This window comes from Diadema antillarum, unplaced genomic scaffold (assembly GCF_040938485.1).
Source record: "Diadema antillarum isolate AM-2024a unplaced genomic scaffold, OU_Dant_1.0 seq00001139_RagTag, whole genome shotgun sequence".
NCBI lineage: Eukaryota > Metazoa > Echinodermata > Echinoidea > Diadematoida > Diadematidae > Diadema > Diadema antillarum.
In genome coordinates this window covers 269,311-289,174 of record NW_027271951.1, presented here as the reverse complement: position 1 = coordinate 289,174, position 19,864 = coordinate 269,311, and the positions used below count along the sequence as shown (strand labels likewise).

At 37.7% G+C, this 19,864-nt stretch overlaps 1 protein-coding gene across 1 annotated transcript in view; it reads right to left on the bottom strand.

Annotated features, from left to right (window-relative positions):
- The window catches only part of LOC139744139 (alpha-N-acetyl-neuraminyl-2,3-beta-galactosyl-1,3-N-acetyl-galactosaminide alpha-2,6-sialyltransferase-like), a 77,231-nt gene that overhangs the window by 16,354 nt on the left and 41,013 nt on the right, over nt 1-19,864 (bottom strand). The window contains exon 3 of the mRNA XM_071654593.1: nt 15,983-16,474. Coding sequence (XP_071510694.1) covers nt 15,983-16,474 — 492 coding nt within the window. The remainder of the gene's footprint in view (nt 1-15,982; nt 16,475-19,864) is intronic.

Below are 19,864 nucleotides of genomic sequence, written 5' to 3'. Positions count from 1 at the left end.
ATGCTCAAATCGAGCTCAATTTTTTTTTGCACACGTTTCAGACCATTTGGAGCATTTTTTGAAAAATTGAAAAAACTGGACGGACGCGTACGCGCGCGCGCATATACGCACGCACAGCTCATGTGCAATTGAAATTTCCAGTTTTTTCACTTTGATCGGATGTCTGAAATGTCAAGGAATATTTATACCAAGTTTCAAATCAATGCGACTCAATATGACGTCATACGGGCCCGTCAAAGTTGAAATTCCGCGCGCGCGTCAATGGCGATATACAGTGCAACTATGCCCAAAAACCGCCAATTTTAAATCCGATTTTACTCGTCAGGATGGACGGTGAACCCCCATTTTCTTTACATATTTTAAAACCTGATGAGTTGTACATGTCACTTCATGGGTTGGCAATGCTGACAAAATGATTAAAAGATATCAAATATCTTAATAAAGTAAAAAAAAATTTTCAAAATGACGTCATCAAATTTCAAGTTCACTCGAGCGTATCTCACTTATCCATTGCCAATTTTCTCCCAAATTTCAGTATGTTGTAGCTTATTAAATGCTCTTTCATTAATGTAATAACAACATTTTGATTGGATGACGGCATCACCTCGTAAAAATGGATTGAAAGTAATCTTGTCAACTTTGACCAGTTTACGTGTTATCTCTATGGGAGTGCAGTTTTTCTGGAAATGAAAATTGACATTACTGTCTTTTTCGACCAGTAGCTCACTTATGCTTTGGTGAATTTCTCCCAGATTTTAATATGTTGTAGCTGAGACTTTGATCTATCGTTAGTGTGCCCTTCAATTTTTCATACGGTGTCAGGATCACGTCCAAAAACTTGGTTGAAATTAAAGCTTATCTTCGATGTTTTTTCATATTCCTTTCGTTTTGCAACTTTCTTTGCAATTACTCAAGAAAAAAAGCCTCTACCACCCCCATATTTTGCACGTTTAGTTCATGTCACGTACATGATTTCATAAAATAACTACTTGATCGGACACCATCTTGGGTATGTAAATGAAGGTCAAAGGTCATAAATGTTTCATCCTGTATATTGGTGAATACATGTCCTATCTTTCCAATATTTAGCACACGCAAAGACCATGTTACAGCGATCATTTCACAAAATAACCACTTTTTGCTCAGATGCCATCTTGTCTGTGCAAAGAGGGGTAAAAGGTCATATGTACTTCTTTCTGTATCTTCGTTATGACGTGTTATCTCTATGGGAGGAAATTTTTGTAGATGTGAAAATTGACATGACTATCTTTATCGAGCATTAACTCACTTATGCTTCAGTGAATTTCTCCCAGATTTTAATATGTTGTAGCTGAGACCTTGGGCTATCGCTAATATGCCCTTCGTTTTTTCATACGATATCGGGATTATGTCAAAAAACTTGGTTGAAATTAAAGCTTATCTTCGATGTATTGAAATATTTCTTTCTTTCTGCAACTTTCTTTGCAATAACTCAAGAAAAACATATCCTATCACTACCATATTTTGCACATGTTTAGTTCATGTCACGTACATTATTTCATGAAATAACAACTACTTGATCAGACGCCATCTTGGGTATGTAAATTAGGGTCAAAGGTCATAAATGTTTCATCCTGTATCTTGGTGAATACATGTCTTATCTTTCCCATATTTTGCACACGTAAAGACCATGTTACAAGGATCATTTCACAAAACATCAGTTTTTGCTCAGATGCCATCTTGTCTGTGCAAAGTGAGGTGAAAGGTCATATGTACTTCTTTCTGTATCTTCGTTATGATGTGTTATCTCTATGGGAGGGAATTTTTCTAGATGTGAAAATTGACATGATTGTCTTTATCGAGCACTAGCTCACTTACCCTTCGGTGAATTTCTCCCAGATTTTAATATGTTGTAGCTTAGACTATGCGCTATTGCAAATGTGCCCTTTGTTTTTCATACAGTGTCGGGATCACGTCAAAAAACGTGGTTGAAATTAAAGCTTATCTTCGATGTATTGAGATATATCTTTCTTTCTGCAACTTTCTTTGCAATAACTAAACTAGAAGTGTCGCTATGGCGACTGATGCCTCCGCCATAATGCATGATTCTCCCAATAGGTGTATAGTACAATGTCTTCACAATGTGTGATGACAGTTTCACATAACTGGCAAAATATCGAAATAACAGGTTTGTCAGAAATATCTTCAATGTTCACTTTCCACGAACTGGGTTTGCTATAATTGTCTATTAAAGAGTGCAGGTACACATATTTGGGGAATTGAAAATTTGTACTTGACTTCTGACCGACCTTATTATAAGTTTATGCACTGAGTATAATTTTCAAGGTATGAAGAAAGAGTGTAATTACAGTACAAAATATATCTCTTTTTTTTTTTGCATTTAAACCTGACCTTTGACCTTCTGGCTGGAAATTTCCAAGAGAATCACCATTAAGTAATACAAGTACATATATTATACAAATATCGACTGCTGCAGAGGGAGATGGTAAAACTATTTGCACCGAGGTGATTTCTGAACAGTGCTATGTCCCGAGACGAAGTCGAGGGACATGGCACTGTTGAGAAATCACCGAGGTCAAATAGTTTTACCATGGCCCGAAAGAAAGCAGTCGATATTTGTTTTATATCCCTCTCGAGCATTTTACTAGAGTGATCACGGTTCCCTTTTGGAAAAATGTGCAGGTTTCCTGAACGTTAAAACTCTAACGTTAGACTGTAGCAGTGCAGCAGCAGTGCGTGCAGCGCTTAGCGAACGACACCGTTGTTGATTCCTACACACGAGCTACATTACAGCGTTACTGCAAAACTCTGAAAGATCGAGGACGTCCAGGACTATGTTAGAAGTAGGTCTAAAGCGGCTTGGTTACCCAGATCATCTTCAAAATCGCTTTTAGTTTATTCCTAATTCGTACCTGATCTGATATGGTGTCCTTCTGCTGCAATCATTCCTCCGTTAGTTGAAGCGCAGTCACTTGTCAATTGAGCTGAATTGCATTGATCACACTAACGAATGTACACGTACACGTACACACACACGCCATCGCACCATGAACCACCACAGATTTCTGTAATGCCGTCGCGCAAATCCCTGCTAGCGCTAGCTACAAGCCACGCACAGGACTGTAGCTTAAAAGCATCGCTACTACGCGCACTGCGTACATTCTTAAGTGCTGAGCTGCGCTGCTGCATGTGCATAATTTTGATGTCGATTTTTCCCCATAAGGCACTGCGGATTTCGGCCTGTCCGCTACAACCGATAGGTGGCGCACCGTATATGGAATCCACCGAATTGCACCGCATCCAGCTGCTCGTAGCTAGCTAGTAAAACTACACCATGTTCGTGCTCTGTACAATCCTATGGCAAGAAGCTTTACATGAGGGATATAATAGATTTTAAAACTAATAATGCAATCATTGCATATACTAGTATATGAGGGAAATAGTAACATATTGAGTTGACTTTGACCTTTGACCCCCTGACTATTGACCCATGACCCCTAAATTCCCTAGATAATCCCTGCCAGTCAGTACATGCATATGTACCAAGTTCTATGAAGATACATTAAATCATTTGCCAGAAAAGTGATATTGCAACATTTTCACCTAACCTTTGACCTTTTGACATTTGACCTTATTGACCTTATGACATGAAACTCTCTCTGGAGAATCTTTACGCAGTAGTACATGTCTACACTAAGTTTCAAGAAAATAACTGCGGGCATTGCATAGATATGGGGGAAATAGCAAAATTTTTAGCATTTGACCTTGACCTTTTGACCTTTGACCTCTTGCCAATGTCACTAAAATCTACTCAACTAATTGTCCCATCATACATCATCCTTGGACCAAGTTTGGTGAAAGCTGCTTCTTCCAGTTTTGAGTTATCACGTAAACAGATAAATTTTAGGATTTGACCTTGATCTTTGACCTTTGACCTCTGTCCAATTTCACTGAAAAACAAATCGAGTAATTGTCCCATCATACATCATCCTCCAACAAAGTTTGGTGAAATTTGCTCCGTCCAGTCTTGAGTTATCGCGTAAACGGATACAATTTCATGATTTGACCTTGACCTTTGACCTTTAACCAATTTCACCCAAAGTCTAATCAAATCATTGCCCCATCATACTTCATACTTGGACCAAGTTTGGTAAAATTCCAGTAAATATTACTCAAGTTATCACGTAAACGAAAGCGGACGGACGTACGTACGGACGTACGGACAACCCGAAAACATAATGCCTCCAGCACCACTTCATGGCGGAGGCATAAAAAGAACATACCCTATCACCCCCATATTTTGCACATGTTTAGTTCATGTCACGTACATTATTTCATGAAATAACAACTACTTGATCGGACACCATCTTGGGTATGTAAATTAGGGTCAAAGGTCACAAATGTTTCATCCTGTATCTTGGTGAATACATGTCCTAGCTTTCCCATATTTTGCACACGTAAAGACCATGTTACAAGGATCATTTCACAAAATAACCACTTTTCGCTCAGATGCCATCTTGTCTGTGCAAAGTGGGGTCAAAGTTCATATCGTCGTTGGGGTGACAAGACCTCGTATCTCAAAAATGACAAATGTTCAGGAGAGCAAAAAAACATGGCGGCCAAAGCACTGCAGTGAATGGGAAAGCCTTTCCTTTGACATGTCATGGTGGCTTCATTTTTGGAGTAAGACAGTTGGGATTTAGCCAAAACATCACTTGACCCATTATTTGACCATTAAGCCAAAAAAAAATTTTTTTGGACATTTTTGAGATACGAGGTCTTGTCACCCCATCGACGACGATATGTACTTTTTTCTCTATCTTCGTTATGACGTGTTATCTCTATGGGAGGAAATTTTTCTAGATGAGAAAATTGACATGATTGTCTTTATAGAGCACTAGCTCACTTACCCTTCAGTGAATTTCTCCTAGATTTTAATATGTTGTAGCTGAGACTTTGCACTATCGTTAGTGTTTTTCATACGGTGTCCGAATCACGTCCAAAAACGTGGTTGAAATTAAAGCTTATCTTCGGTGTATTGAGATATTTCTTTCTTTCTGCAAAATTTTCGCGGTACATTAATTTTCGCGGATTTCGCGCTACGTTCGGCTAGCGCGAATTCAAAAACGTGCGAATATATCTTCGCAATTTTCTATGCACATTTTGAACGGCCTGGTGCGCTTCGTCGATGATACTGCTACATAGTACAGACATGTTTACGCATATAGCAGTATCATCGCACGCACCGCACGCACCGAGCCCACGGCCGATTGGTGTGCTACATCCCCGCGACTACAGTACTAGTCCTACAGAACATGTATCGAGTAAAATACATGTACTACGTAGTTGAGCGCTTGTACTCGCACTCGCGCCGCTCGCTACGTCGCTTATCGTACGCTGGCATCGCTGGATGAAGACAGCGACTGTGTATTTACCCGCTGCCGAGCACGAATTTAAGAACCCGCGAATATGTTTTCGAGCCGCTCAGCGCGAAAAATTAATCGCGCGAAAATATTGACGTTTACAGTAACTCAGGAAAAACGACGGGTCTAATAAAATCACAGTGATCAGTCGACCGTGACGTCACTATGACGTCATTATATGAAAACACATTCTCAATCATATCTCATCAATGGAATGGAATTTTACAATGAAATTTACATCACATATATTTCAAGTTATGCGCATTCTACTCATATTCTCAAAATGCATATTTTCTCTTAAAACGCGTGCGTACGCGCGCGTTGAAATATTTGTATGCTCAAATCGAGCTCAAATTTTTTTTGCACACGTTTCAGACCATTTGGAGCATTTTTTGAAAAATTGAAAAAATCGGACGGACGCGTACGCGCGCGCACATATACGCATGCACAGCTCATATGCAATAGAAATTTCCTGTTTTTTTACGTTTATCGGATGCCTGAAATGTCAAGGAATATTTCTACCAAATTTCAAGTCAATCCGACTCAATATGACGTTATACAGGCCCGTCAAAGTTGAAATTCCGCGCGCGCGTCAATGGCGATATACAGTGCAACAATGCCAAAAAACCGCCAATTTTAAATCCGATATTACTCGTCAGGATGGACAGTGACCCAGCATTTTCTTTTTATATTCTGAAAGCTGATGAGTTGTACAGGTCATTTCATGGGTTGGCGATGCTGAAAAAATGATTAAAAGATATCAAATTTCTCAATAAAATAAAAAAAGTAAATTTTCAAAATGACGTCATCAAGTTTCAAGTTCACTCGAGCGTATCGCACTAATCCTTTGCCAATTTTCACCCAGATTTCAGTATGATGTAGCTTATTAAATACTCTTTCATTAATGTAATAACAACATTTTGATTGGATGATGGCATCACCTCGTAAAATTAGATTGAAAGTAATCTTGTCAAATTTGACCACTTTACGTGTTATCTCTATGGGAGTGCAGCTTTTCTGGAAATGAAAATTGACATGACTATCTTTATCGGGCACTAGCTCCCTTATGCTTCGGTGAATTTCTCCCAGATTTTAATATGTTGTAGCTGAGACTTTGGGCTATCGTGAATGTGCCCTTTATTTTTTCATTTGATGTCGGGATCACGTCCAAAAACTTGGTTGAAATTAAAGCTTATCTTCGATGTATTGAGATATTCCTTTCTTTTTGCAACTTTCTTTGCAATAACTCAAGAAAAACAAGCTCTATAAGCATAATATTTTGCACATGTTTAGTTCATGTCACGTACATTATTTCATAAAATAACAACTACTTGATCAGACACTATCTTGGGTATGTAAATTAGGGTCAAAGGTCATAACTGTTTTATCTTGTATCTTGGTGAATACATGTTTTATCTTTCCCATATTTTGCACACGCAAAGACCATGTTACAAGAATCATTTAACAAAATAACCACTTTTTGCTCAGATGCCATCTTGTCTGTGCAAAGTGGGGTCAAAGGTCATATGTACTTTTTTCCTCTATCTTCGTTATGACGTGTTATCTCTATGGGAGGGAATTTTTCTAGATGTGAAAATTGACATGGTTGTCTTTATCGAGAACTAGCTCACTTACCCTTCAGTGAATTTCTCCCAGATTTCAATATGTTGCACCTGAGAGTTTGGGCTATCGTAATGTGCAATTGGTTTCTTCATACAACGTTGGCATCATGTCAAAAGACTTGGTTGAAATTAAAGCTTATCTTCGATGTTTTGTGATATTTTTTTTCTGAAACTTTCTTTGCAATAACTCAAGAAAAACAGCCTTTATCACCCCCATATTTTGCACATGTTTAGTTCATGTCACGTACATTATTTCATAAACTAACAATTACTTGATCGGACACCATCTTGGGTAGGTAAATTAGGGTCAAAGGTCACAAATTGTTCATCCTGTATCTTGGTGAATACATGTCCTGTCTTTCCCATATTTTGCACACGCAAAGGGCATGTTACAATAATAATCACTTCACGAAATAACCACTTTTTGCTCAGATGCCATCTTGGGTGTGCAAAGTGGGGTCAAAGGTCAAATATACTTCATTCTGTATCTTCGTTAGTGTATATGGAATTCGGTACCAAAGATGGCAGGTCTGACTCCCTTTTCTAAATGAGAATCCAAACATCACACGGCCAATGTCTCCTCGACACAAATGAAACCGGTATGGTCATGCCTATTGGGATCAGGACTCAAATCATTGATTTTCGAAGAGATCGGATCACCTAATTTGTCAGTGTTGACAAATTCCGGTTCTAGTCTTTAAACTTCCCGTTGTCACAAAAAGTTCTTTCTCCTCAAATGTTGTGTAGAGGTCAGCTCTGAAAGTCCTTTTCCTATCAATGTCAAAATTATACCATACATGTATCATGTCCCAAAGACGACAGATCTAATTCGTAGTGATTAGTTGACCGTGACGTCACTATGACGTCATTATATGAAAACACATTCTCATTCATATCTCATTAATGGAATGGAATTTTTCAATGAAATTTACGTCACATATGTTTCAAGTCAAGCGCATTCTACTCAATTTCTCAAAATTCATATCTACTTTTAGAATGCGCACGTACGCACGTGTTAAAATATTGACATACTCCAATCGAGCTCAAATTTTTTTTGCACACGTTTCAGACCATTTGGAGCATTTTTGAATAATTGAAAAAATCGGACGGACGCGTACGCGCGCACAGGTATACGCACGCACAGCTCATATGCAATAGAAATTTCCCGTTTTTTCACTTTGATCGGATGTCTGAAATGTTAAAGGTAGGGGATACCTTTTACAGACCTCCCAAAATGCAGCAAAACATTAAATATGAACCTCAGGGGACTTGCTTAGGCCACTGCTTAGAAATTTGGAAGTCAACAGTTATCTAAAATTTGAATGATGCACAAAACTCAACTACTCAGTAGTTCTGTGTGTCAGCCACACTTAAGCCTTTTTGTTGCAGTCTTTTGTATTTGTTATCTATAAACACAAATCTAAAAGTACAAGAGCTGATGTAATAACATATAGAGTGTGTGGCAAGAATGTATATAGAACTGTTTGTAAGTGTTGATGAACTTTCTTCACAAAATATACATGATGGACACACATGCGGTGCATGGGTCTGCAAAGGTAGCCTAGTAATGTACTGGAATTTACGGTGAGCCTCGAAAAAAATTCAATTCAAAATCTAACGGTCAAAAAAATGTACTAAATGTTACCTTCCACTTTCAATACTTTATGGGAGTTTCTAAAATGATACTCTCTTCAACATACCACTGTATTTATACAACTCTTCGTTTAAGGCATGCAAATGGGATTCCCTACCTTTAAGGAATATTTCTACCAAGTTTCAAGTCAATCCGACTGAACATGACGTCCTACGGACCCGTCAAAGTTGAAATTCCGCGCGCGCGTCAATGGTGATATACAGTGCAACTATGCCAAAAAACTGCCAATTTTAAATCCGATTTTACTCGTCAGGATGGACGGTGAACCCCCATTTTCTTTACATATTCTGAAAGCTGATGAGTTGTACGTGTCATTTCATGGGTTGGCGATGCTGGAAAAATGATTAAAAGATATCAAATTTGTTAATAAAGTAAAAAAACTAAATTTTCAAAATGACGTCATCAAAGTTCAAGGTAATTCGAGCATATCTCACTAATCCTTTGCCGATTTTCACCCAGATTTCAGTATGTTGTAGCTTATTAAATGCTCTTTCATTAAGGTAATAAGAACATTTTGATTGGATGACGGCATCACCTCGTAAAAATGGATTGAAAGTAATCTTGTCAAATTTGACCAGTTTACGTGTTATCTCTATGGGAGTGCAGTTTTTCTGGAAATGAAAATTGACATGACTGTCCTTTTCGAGCACTAGCTCACTTATGCTTCGGTGAATTTCTCCCAGATTTTAATATGTTGTAGCTACGGCTTTGGGCTTTCGTATGTTTGCCACTCGTTTTTTCATATGGTGTCGGGATAACGTCCAAAAACTTGGTTGAAATTAAAGCTTATCTTCGATGTATTTTCATATTCATTTCTTTTTGCAACTTTCTTTGCAATAACTCAAGAAAAACAAGCTCTATCAGCCCAATATTTTGTACATGTTTAGTTCATGTCACGTACATTATTTCATGAAATAACAACTACTTGATCGGACACCATCTTAGGTATGTAAATTAGGGTCAAAGGTCATAAATGTTTTATCCTGTATCTTGGTGAATACATGTTTTATCTTTCCCATATTTTGCACACACAAAGACCATGTTACAAGAATCATTTCACAAAATAACTACTTTTTGCTCAGATGCCATCTTGTCTGTGCAAAGTGGGGTTAAAGGTCATACAGTTAAACTCGCATAAGTCGATCTTCTCGAGACTGAGCAAAACACATCGACTTAGGCGATTTTCGACCTGTGCGTAAGTCGAAAAAAATCGACTTACAGTTACGCCACATGTACATATGTATAGCAAGACACTTTATCCACATTGATGCAGGCCACACTAATTTTTATTTTGGTGGCCCGATCGGGCCACCAAAATGATTGATATGTATTTTTTGTAGGCCCCCCCCAAAAAAAGTAAGCAAAACTAAAACGGTCCTACTAAACATAAAAAAATAAATATTTAGTATTACTGAAGTGATGCAGGGCGGTACCCACGTCTAAAATAAATAAATAGAAAATTTAATCATCTTATACCGTTATTCTGAGTTCTAAGATTTAGCAAATAGGCTTTTTGATTATCATAAAAGTTGATGCCTATTTAGGTGGTCAAAATTTACGTTTGGAACGAGAAAGCAAGTGGGAGCATTTGCAAACATTTGTAAACATCCGACATTTGTTTTAGCATCGTAAAGAGCCGAAAGTTACCGTTATTTATTTCTTATTGTAAAAGCAATCATCCATCATTTACAAGTATTTTAACACCTTCCGGAGCCGAATGTTACCGTTAATCATTTTCAAATGAAAAAAAACAAGCAACCGACATTCATTCTAGGATCTTACGGAGCTGAATATCATCCTTATTCATTTCCGAACGTGAGAGCAAATATCCGCCTTTTATTTTATCATCTAACTGAGCTGATTGATACCGTAAATCATTTCCAAATGTAAAAGAAACAATCTGTTACTTATTTTAGCATCGTACGGAGCAGAATATTACCGTTATTCAATCTCCAAATTCAAAAGCAAACAACCGACATTTATTTTATGATCGTAAGGAGCCAAATGTTACTGCTGTCCACTTCCGAAAGTGAAATGATTCATCTGACAATTATTTCTGAATCAGCATTGTAAGGAGCCGAATGTTATACTGTTTTTCATATCCGAACGTCAAGGCAGACATCCGACATTTACTTTACCATCAAACGCAGCTGAATATTATTGTTATTCATTTCGAAATGTTAAATAGCAAATGTCTGATATTTATTTTACCATCTTAATTATGGAGCAGAATGTTACTGCTATTCACTTCCGAACGTAAAAGCAATCATCTGACATTTATTTTGGCATCTTCCGGAGCCGAATGTTACATGCTATTTTCTTTCGAACGTAAAAAGCGAACATTCGGCATTTATTTCATCATCGTACGGAGTTGTATATTATTGTTATTCATTTCAGAACGTCAAAGGGATCATTCGACATATATTTTAGCATCTTTCGGAGATGAATGTTATTGTTATTTACTTTCGATCGTAAAAGTATACATCCGGCATTTATTTTATCATCGTACGAAGTTGATTATTATTGTTATTCATTTCCGAACGTCAAAGGGATAATTCGACATTTACTTTAGCATCTTCCGGATATGAATGTTATTGTTATTTACTTTCGAACGTAAAAGTAAACATCCGGCATTTATTTTATCATCATATGGAGTTGAATATCATTATTATTCATATCCGAACGTCAAAGCAAACATTCAACATTTATTTCAGCATCTTCCGGAGCCGTATTTTATCCTTATTCATTTCCGAATGCAAAATCAAATATCTGACATTAATTTCAGCACCGTACGGAACTGAATCTTACCATTATTCATTTCCAAAAGTATAAGCAAACATCCGACATTTATTTTAGTATCATACGGAGTCGAATATTATCGTTATTCATTTCCAAAATTAAGAGCGAACATCTGACATCTATTCTAGCATCTTATGGAGCCGATTGTTACCGCTGTTCATTTCCAAAACTGAAGGCAAACATCCGGCTTTTTTGGTGGCCCGGCGTGCGTTTTTGGTGACCCGGTCGCAAATTAACCATTCGCGAAATCGTGATTCGATTCGCAAAAAGAATCCGGTAAATATAAGGCATAGATCGCTACACTCGGGAGGGGCTACGTCGTCCTTTCACCAGGTCTCGTTACAAAACCAAATCTCGCGTGAGTTCTTGCGTTACCTATCGTTAATGTTAACGAAACATCGTTAATTTGCGCTAGGGATCGTCACTCATCGTTACTACAAACGTTAATTTTCCCGATCGTTAGTTTGCATTACTAACGATTCAGGTGAAACCGCTTGCGTTAATGAAACGTTAATGTTTATTAACGCAGTTTCTTTTGGTATATACTGTATGTAAACAAAAACTGGCGTCTCGTGATTTTGACAGTGATTTATTACACAATAAAATCTTATTCGACTTAGGCACAGTGAATTCAATGGTTTTTCCGTGAAAGTGTTCTTGGAATTTCATCGACTTAGGCGAGTATTCGACTTAAAAAATTCGACTTGTGAGTGAATTAATACACGTAAGTCAATGGGGAAAAATCTGGACTTTTTAAAATCATCGACTTGCGCGATTATTCGACATATGCGACGTCGACTTAGGCGAGTTTAACTGTATGTACTTTTTTCTCTATCTTCGTTACGACGTGTTATCTCTATGGGAGGAAATTTTTCTAGATGTGAAAATTGACATGATTGTCTTTATCAAGCACTAGCTCACTTATGCTTCGGTGAATTTCTCCCAGATTTTAATATGTTGTAGCTGGGACTTTGGGCTATCGTTATGTACCGTCAATTTTTTCAAACGACGTCGACATCACGTCAAAAAACTTGGTTGAAATTAAAGCTTATCTTCGATGTACTGAGATATTTCTTTCTTTCTGCAACTTTCTTTGCAATAACTCAAGAAAAAAAGCCCCTATATCCGCCCATTATTTGCATATGCTTAGTTCATGTCACATACATTATTTCATAAAATAACAACTACTTGATCGGACACCATCTTCGGTATGTAAATTAGGGTCAGAGGTCATAAATGGTTCATCCTGTATCTTGGTATACATGTCCTATCTTTCCCATATTTTGCACGTACGCAAAGACCATGTTACAAGGGTCATTTCATGACCACTTTTTGCTCAGACAAATCATAGATTTCCAAACAGATCACCTAATTTGTCAGTGTTGACAAATTCCAAGTCTAGTTGAAGTTATGTTTAATGCACTGATGATGATATGGTTTACTTCAGTGCAGGGATGCCAGTGGCATATGGCTCTAGGGCCTGAAAAAAATTTGGTGAGCTAAAATGTGCGCGAAGCGCACATCACGAGTGCGAAGTCCCATCGGCCGGGGTCCAGGGCCCGCTTAAGGGCCCTGGAAGCTTTGGGGTTCTAGATGCTCTCTCCTGCAATCTGAGCATATTTGAGGGACCTTTTTCCCTAAAATTTATTCCTAGTTTATTGGTCTGAAACTGAAGTGTACTCACAATGAAAGGTTTATTTCAGCATTTTCTGAAAAGCTCCATTTGTGTCTCATAAGGTGAATACATAATACAGGATAAGTAGACGGTGGGGTCAGTATAACATGATACAACTTCACAAAAATTTTGAATTCTCTTTAGTGTTCCTGCTGAAATGTCCATTGAAAACATCCATGTAAAACAACCAAAAGGTATATTGAACTTCTTATAGGTCTGACATTTATCATGTGCAAGGTATCACAGCTGTAGAACCATGGGTGTATGCAAGGGGGGGGGGGGGGGGTCGGGAGGATCGTACGACCTCCCAAAATTTTTTTTCAAAAGGTCCACTTTTTCGTAAAAGACATTTTTGTTTTACGAGGGCTATTTACCCTAAAACAGGAAAAAAAAAGTGACCAGGTGGTGTTCCAGCAAATTGTCAAAAACCTCGTAAATTTCGTAACTTAGTTTTATATTAATCTGCCATACCTTATTTCTAAGGCTTAAGCTGCACTGCCATGTTTATCGATTTTCCTGTCTCCCATCAGCAACTCATCGAACTGGTTGACTAGACTACACACTTACAGCTGGCCTACTATTACTCGCGCTTGCTTCTTACTTGCTTCTAGGTCACTGCCAAAGAGGTTCTATTTCTGCTTTCTTACTACTTTCGGAGGTAAAGTTAGGCAGGATTGACTAGCTCTGAAAGTATCGTCAACTCTGGAATACTTGTATTAAATGGTCCGCAAAGCTTTTTACTATGTACTCTAGGAAGGTGTAGCTATTATAGTCAGCAACTTTTTTAAATGCAGTTTTCAACTTACCGATTCACGAACTTTTAAGTGACCAACACAGGTTTTATCACCAATTTTAACATAAATGGGTTTTTTTTTACCCGTTGAGGACGGTTTGATTTTGCTACAACACGCATTTCCCATAGACATCTGCCCGAGTATACTCGGGACTTGTCTTCAATGGGTTAAGTATGCCTAAAAAGTCACTTTTGTATGCACCAAATGGTCTGACATTTATTATGTGCAAGGTATCATGGTTGTAGACCCTATGTGACATGTTTTGTTTACCGGTATGTATTTACATAAGGAATGTGTGAGCATATGTGCATGTGTGTGTGTGTGTGTGTATGTGTGTTCTATTGAGCCTGGTCAATTTGTGCCTGCAAACTACCCTTGGTCCTAGGGTATACCTGGTAGTTTGCAGGTGCAAACCCTTGTTGGGAGGAACAGAGTCTGCGCCAAGACTACTACTTGCACTCAACTGGCACTGTCCCTCAGACTGTTGGGAGACGCTACAGTACAGGGCCTATGGGAAAGTGTAGTCTTGACGCAGACTCCGTAACGACCAACAGGGGTTTGTGCCTACAAACTAGTGGTCTGGCAACCCCTTTCCCGACCAGATATTTTGTCAGTTTTTATATTTTTATGATGCACACCCATAGGACGTTCCTTTAGACCAAGTTTGGTCCATGGGCTCCATGGGGTAAATCACACCCGCCAAGGGCCCTTTTCAGGGGGTCCCTGGGGGAGGAACCCGCCCTCTGGGACCAGGCTGACGCGCATTTTGTTAATGAGAAGGGTGGCCCCAGCAACTCTGAGGGGTCAAACCTTTTGGGCTTGATGGGGTAAATTGAGTGGTCGCTAGGGACACCGGCAATATTCCACTGCAAGTATCTCATTGATATTAGAATTACATTTTCACAAAATATGGCATTTTATGAGATTCATTGATAAGTGTTTGGGTGAACTACAATGTAAGAAAGTGTATCACTGGTACTTATTACCTCTGCCAAGGGGGGAGGTTATGTTTTCGTTACCGTTGGTTTGTTTGTTTGTTTGTTTGTTTGTTAGTTAGTTAGTTTGTCCGTGTGCAAAATAACTCAAAAAGTAGTAAATGGATTTGGATGAAACTTACAGGAAAGGTTGAGAATGATACAAGTAACAGATGATTAAATTTTGGTAGTGATCCGAGAGGAATTTATGAAGGATTTTTGATATTTTGGCAGGTAGGGTCAATGAACTTGGGAGTTCAGGTTGCACGTATTTGAAGTTTGCATGTGCGCACTAAAGTGTGTGCTCTAGTTTCTGCTAGGGCGAGGCGTGCCGTGCAGCTGAGGGTTTATGACGTAACAATTTAAGGCTTCTATATTGGGAAATTGGGCGACTTTCAGCACACAATGCTATAAGTAGGTGGTCTGCGTATGGGTGGAAATCTCTATGGAAGAACAAGATCAGTGGTGGAAATACTAAGTAAGCTGCATGCTTGGCGGAGGTCTGCGCTCTCAGAGAGCTTTTCTAGTTATGTTCAGTTTTTGTTTTGTTTCGTTTTGTTTTTTATCTCAATAGTATTAGTAGCAAGTGACTGACATGAGAGCATTAATAAGAAGTGTTCAAGCACATGTCATGCTAAGAGCACCGCACATTATTCACAACTGTGGCTCTCTTGTCCGCTGCCTGATTTCATAATACAAGCCCAGATGTCAATTCATATCTCAAACTCAGCACTGAACAAGGACGAGATATGTTTGGTGCACAAGACAATAAGGCAAACTCACAAACACTAGGTCCACATCATTGATATACACAGGAAATCGTGCAAAGGTTAGCAGAAGACTTAGTCTGGGTCAACACATTTGCACTCATCACCACAGCTTTATTATGTGAGGTTGACTGTTACAATACCATTGTAATCAAGACATACATGTATCAATGACATTGTAACATATGTCTGTGTCACTTATCTATTTTCTTTTCTCTGTACAAATATCTCACCTGTTGTGTTTCAAAAGACACTAAACAGAAGTAATACTCACCTCGTTGTCAATGACACTATGGAAGTATTGAATAGTTAATGGCTTTGGTCTAAATATACTATCCACATTTTTCTGCCCCCAAAGGACAGCATTTTCAGCAGCAATGCTTTCTCCTGTCCTTTCATCATTCTCAATTCTGCCCTTCTTGTGTTTATAATCATCAAGGCCTTTTAATTGTGACTTGCTCGTCATTGATGTCACATGACGGGCTTTTGTCTCCATGACAACACCACCAGAAGCAGTTTCTTTTTGAGTCCGTTCAGCTGGTATTGATGCATTCCCTGTGAATATGAAATTTGTGACATTGCCATGTTCTTCCTCCTGTTGTTCACTAGGGATGCGGCGGAGGATCAGCTGGGCAGAGTTAACAGCAGGATTGCCAAACTTGGAACCTCTAAAATAGCCTAGGAACTTGTGATTGAGGGCTGTCATCATGATAAGGCAGAAAATAAGAGAGTAGCCAGCCAGCCATAGCAGCAGCTGCCGACCATTCTGAAACAAACCAAAGCAAACAGAGAAAGATCTTCAATGTTGCAACGTACATATATGCATGCCTTTTCTCATTCATACCTGTAAATACATTCTTACTTAAAAAAAAACATAGTTTGCAACACATCTCACATCCTGTTTTAACAGCTTGCAGGGACACTCTTGCCATACTGTACAAGTGGAAATTTTTGTGGTGTTGAAATTTTGCGTATTTCGTACAACCGGAAACTTGCGAAAAAATAAAAGAATATTTTTGCTTGCCATACGTTCCACTAGTTGATGTCTAGATTCCATGGAATTAAAAACATGCAAACTCTTCTTACCCTGCCAAGCTCAAAAAATTAGTCGCGCAAAAATATCCAGTTTTACACTAATATGTTCACTTTCATGTCACTGTACTTAATGCAATCTAACATTCACATAATTGTTTGTGATAAACACACATCATTGGCCATAATCAGATTTACTGGTACATGCTTCCTATGACAAGGCCCCTCAAAGTGGACTGTTTAACAAGCATGACAGAAGGGCAATTCCACGGTAACTGACGTTACGCGTAAGGATTTTCATGAAATTGTTTATCTTGTAGTTTTGTGAATGAAAGCACCTGGGGCTTGTAATTAGCATTGATGAATGAGTTCATGAGAATGAAGAAATAGGTGGAAAGTTTTTCTCTCAAACTGCATTTCTTATCACATAGCAAGTGAAAATGTGTCAGTAACTGACGTTACGGAAAAAGGACATGGGAAATTATGGCGTAGATTTAAATGGAAATATCTCATGTCCCTGACTTCTAAACTTTGTGTTTTATATGGCAATATACCTAGGTTCTTAGGAACAGGGGTGCAAAATAATGTGCACTTTTAGCACCATGCCAATTTCAGTGAAGGCATGACGGTAACTGACGTTACGCTTACATTTGCCATAGGGTTTACACATGGAAAATCATGATTAGGAATATTTTTGTGATATTTTATAATTCTGACCTTTCAGAGTGATTTGTTTGATATGGAATCATACCTTGGTTCATCAATTACAAATACCCAAATGAAATGAAACATTAGTCCATTTTCTTTGTGTTTAATTAAAACTTAAAGGGAAACATGTCAGTAACTGACGTTACACATACTTTTGCTATGGGGTTTACAAAGAACTAATTTATTTAACAGGTTATTATACTGCTGCAGTATACCAGTAACAATCCCAGGCATTTACTTAGCAACAAATTAAAACAAAATCTAAAGACACAAATGGAGTGGGGCCCTTAGAGGGCAAGCTCCCCCCCCCATGCCATAGCACAGTTGAGCAAAAATAATGTAAATGCACCAGAAGATATTTCTTGACATTTGTCTTAAGACTGAATGCTTATTCAACAGTTATGATTACACAAAGCTATTTAGATTCAGCAGTTCCAAGTATGAATATTGACATAACTAAGGGGTTTTTTTGTTTGTTTTTTAATGAACAGGAAAGTTTCTATCCAGCGTACCCCATCCATAATGCCCTGCAGTACTACACAAAACACATATTCGAGTGTGAAAAAAAATATCTTTCAAGTCATGGGGAAAAAACACACACAAATAAAAATATTCATATATATGTATGAAATCTACTGTGATATATTCTTTCTTCTTTTCTTTATTTTACTCCTTCTCCCTAAAGGCATTGTTAGGGCCACAAATGGGCCACAAAAAAAATGATCTCCATTATCAATAATGATTTAAATGAATAGTGTTACACTTTTAATATTTTTTTCTGCGAAGAAGAAACATACTTTTTGGTCAAAAGGGCATTATTTGTTTATTCCTTGCTTGAAGGAATGTAATTGTTTTTCTTTTCCTTTTCACTGGTCTATCAAGGCTTGCAAATACATCCCAGATACCAAGAAATAGGACTTTGCAACGAAAGAATTCTAAGATCAATATAAACGAATCTTCCTGTTCATAATTATCATGTATTACAAAAATGTCCTTGCATGAATGAAATAAAGTAATCAACAAATACGAAGTTTTTTATTTTACCCTAGAATCACCTCTCACTTTGAGCAACATCAGTGTTAAACGTTGAGCAACATCAGTGTTAGTTTCAAACAGTAATGACAGTGCATGCCTTATGTCAGGCCTTCTTATACCATTTCAAGATGTGCCATATTAACTAAACCACACATTTAAGTGCAAGTAAAGAAATATATCTGTTCCTGCATTTGCCTTGAGGTAGAAACTTCACGAAGCTTCCAGAAAAAAAGAAAAATGCTAGCAAAAGTAGTCATTAGTAAAGATTATAAAACTGTTGGTATACAGCTGTACACAAGCTTTTTAATAGAAAAAGGTGGTTATCATGCAACCACATCATTGATTAGGCCTACAAATTTGGTAGCTTTATCATCCCATAGGACTGTGAATGTACTGTATAGTAATTTGAGTGCATTATATATTGCATGTGGTAAACCTACAATGTAAACTTCCAGATGATTTAACCTTAAACTTGTGCTGAACCAAAAGTCAGAAGCTCAAGCCCCCTCCACCAAAAAGAATATGATAAATAAATAAATAAGATAAAATGAACAAAAAAAATGTATCCATGGACATGCAGTGTACCATGGTGATGACATCATTCCCTATCAAAGGGATTGTTGCTCTTTGTTGATAACCTTTGACTTCCCAGATGTATTGAAATGGCCTAAAGTCAAAAAATTTGCCTAAGTTATAATTACTATCATGGTAACTGACGTTACATACTGGTATATGATGTTTCGGTAACTGACGTTACACATTTTGATGTGTTCATTTGACTCTCCAGTATGCCAAGTATCCTTATTTTCTGGTATTGAAAGGAAGGCATATGGGCATACATTAGAAATTTATCCTAAGTTACATCATATCAGCTCACTTTCTTTGATGAATAAAGTTAAAAATTCCTTGTTATTGGTAACTGACGTTACATCCATCATTGTCAAAAAATTAAAAGTTTTGTAAAATTCTTTAAAGCAACCAGCTTTTTCTTTCTATCATGTGGTTAAAGAGACTTGTCTTGTAACTTCATACATATAAAAGATTGTTGTTTAGAGTACTAGTAAAGTGGATATACAGAGGGTAAATTATGTGACAATACACTCTTTCTTACCATTGAGTTACAGGCATATTTTGGCAGCCATTTTGAAAATCAAAATGGCCGCTTTTATTGAAAAACATAATGATTCTTAAAACTTCAACTCAAGTATTTTCTGAAAATGTATGGTGTTTGAAACAAATATCATTTTGAATTTTCGGCATCTGTGTCCTACATACTGTATACGCTATATATTTCGCGGGGGTTTTATTTTCGCGAATTTCGCGAGTCGGGAGCTATTCGCGAAATTAACAACACGCGAAAATATTACCTTCCAAAATGAAT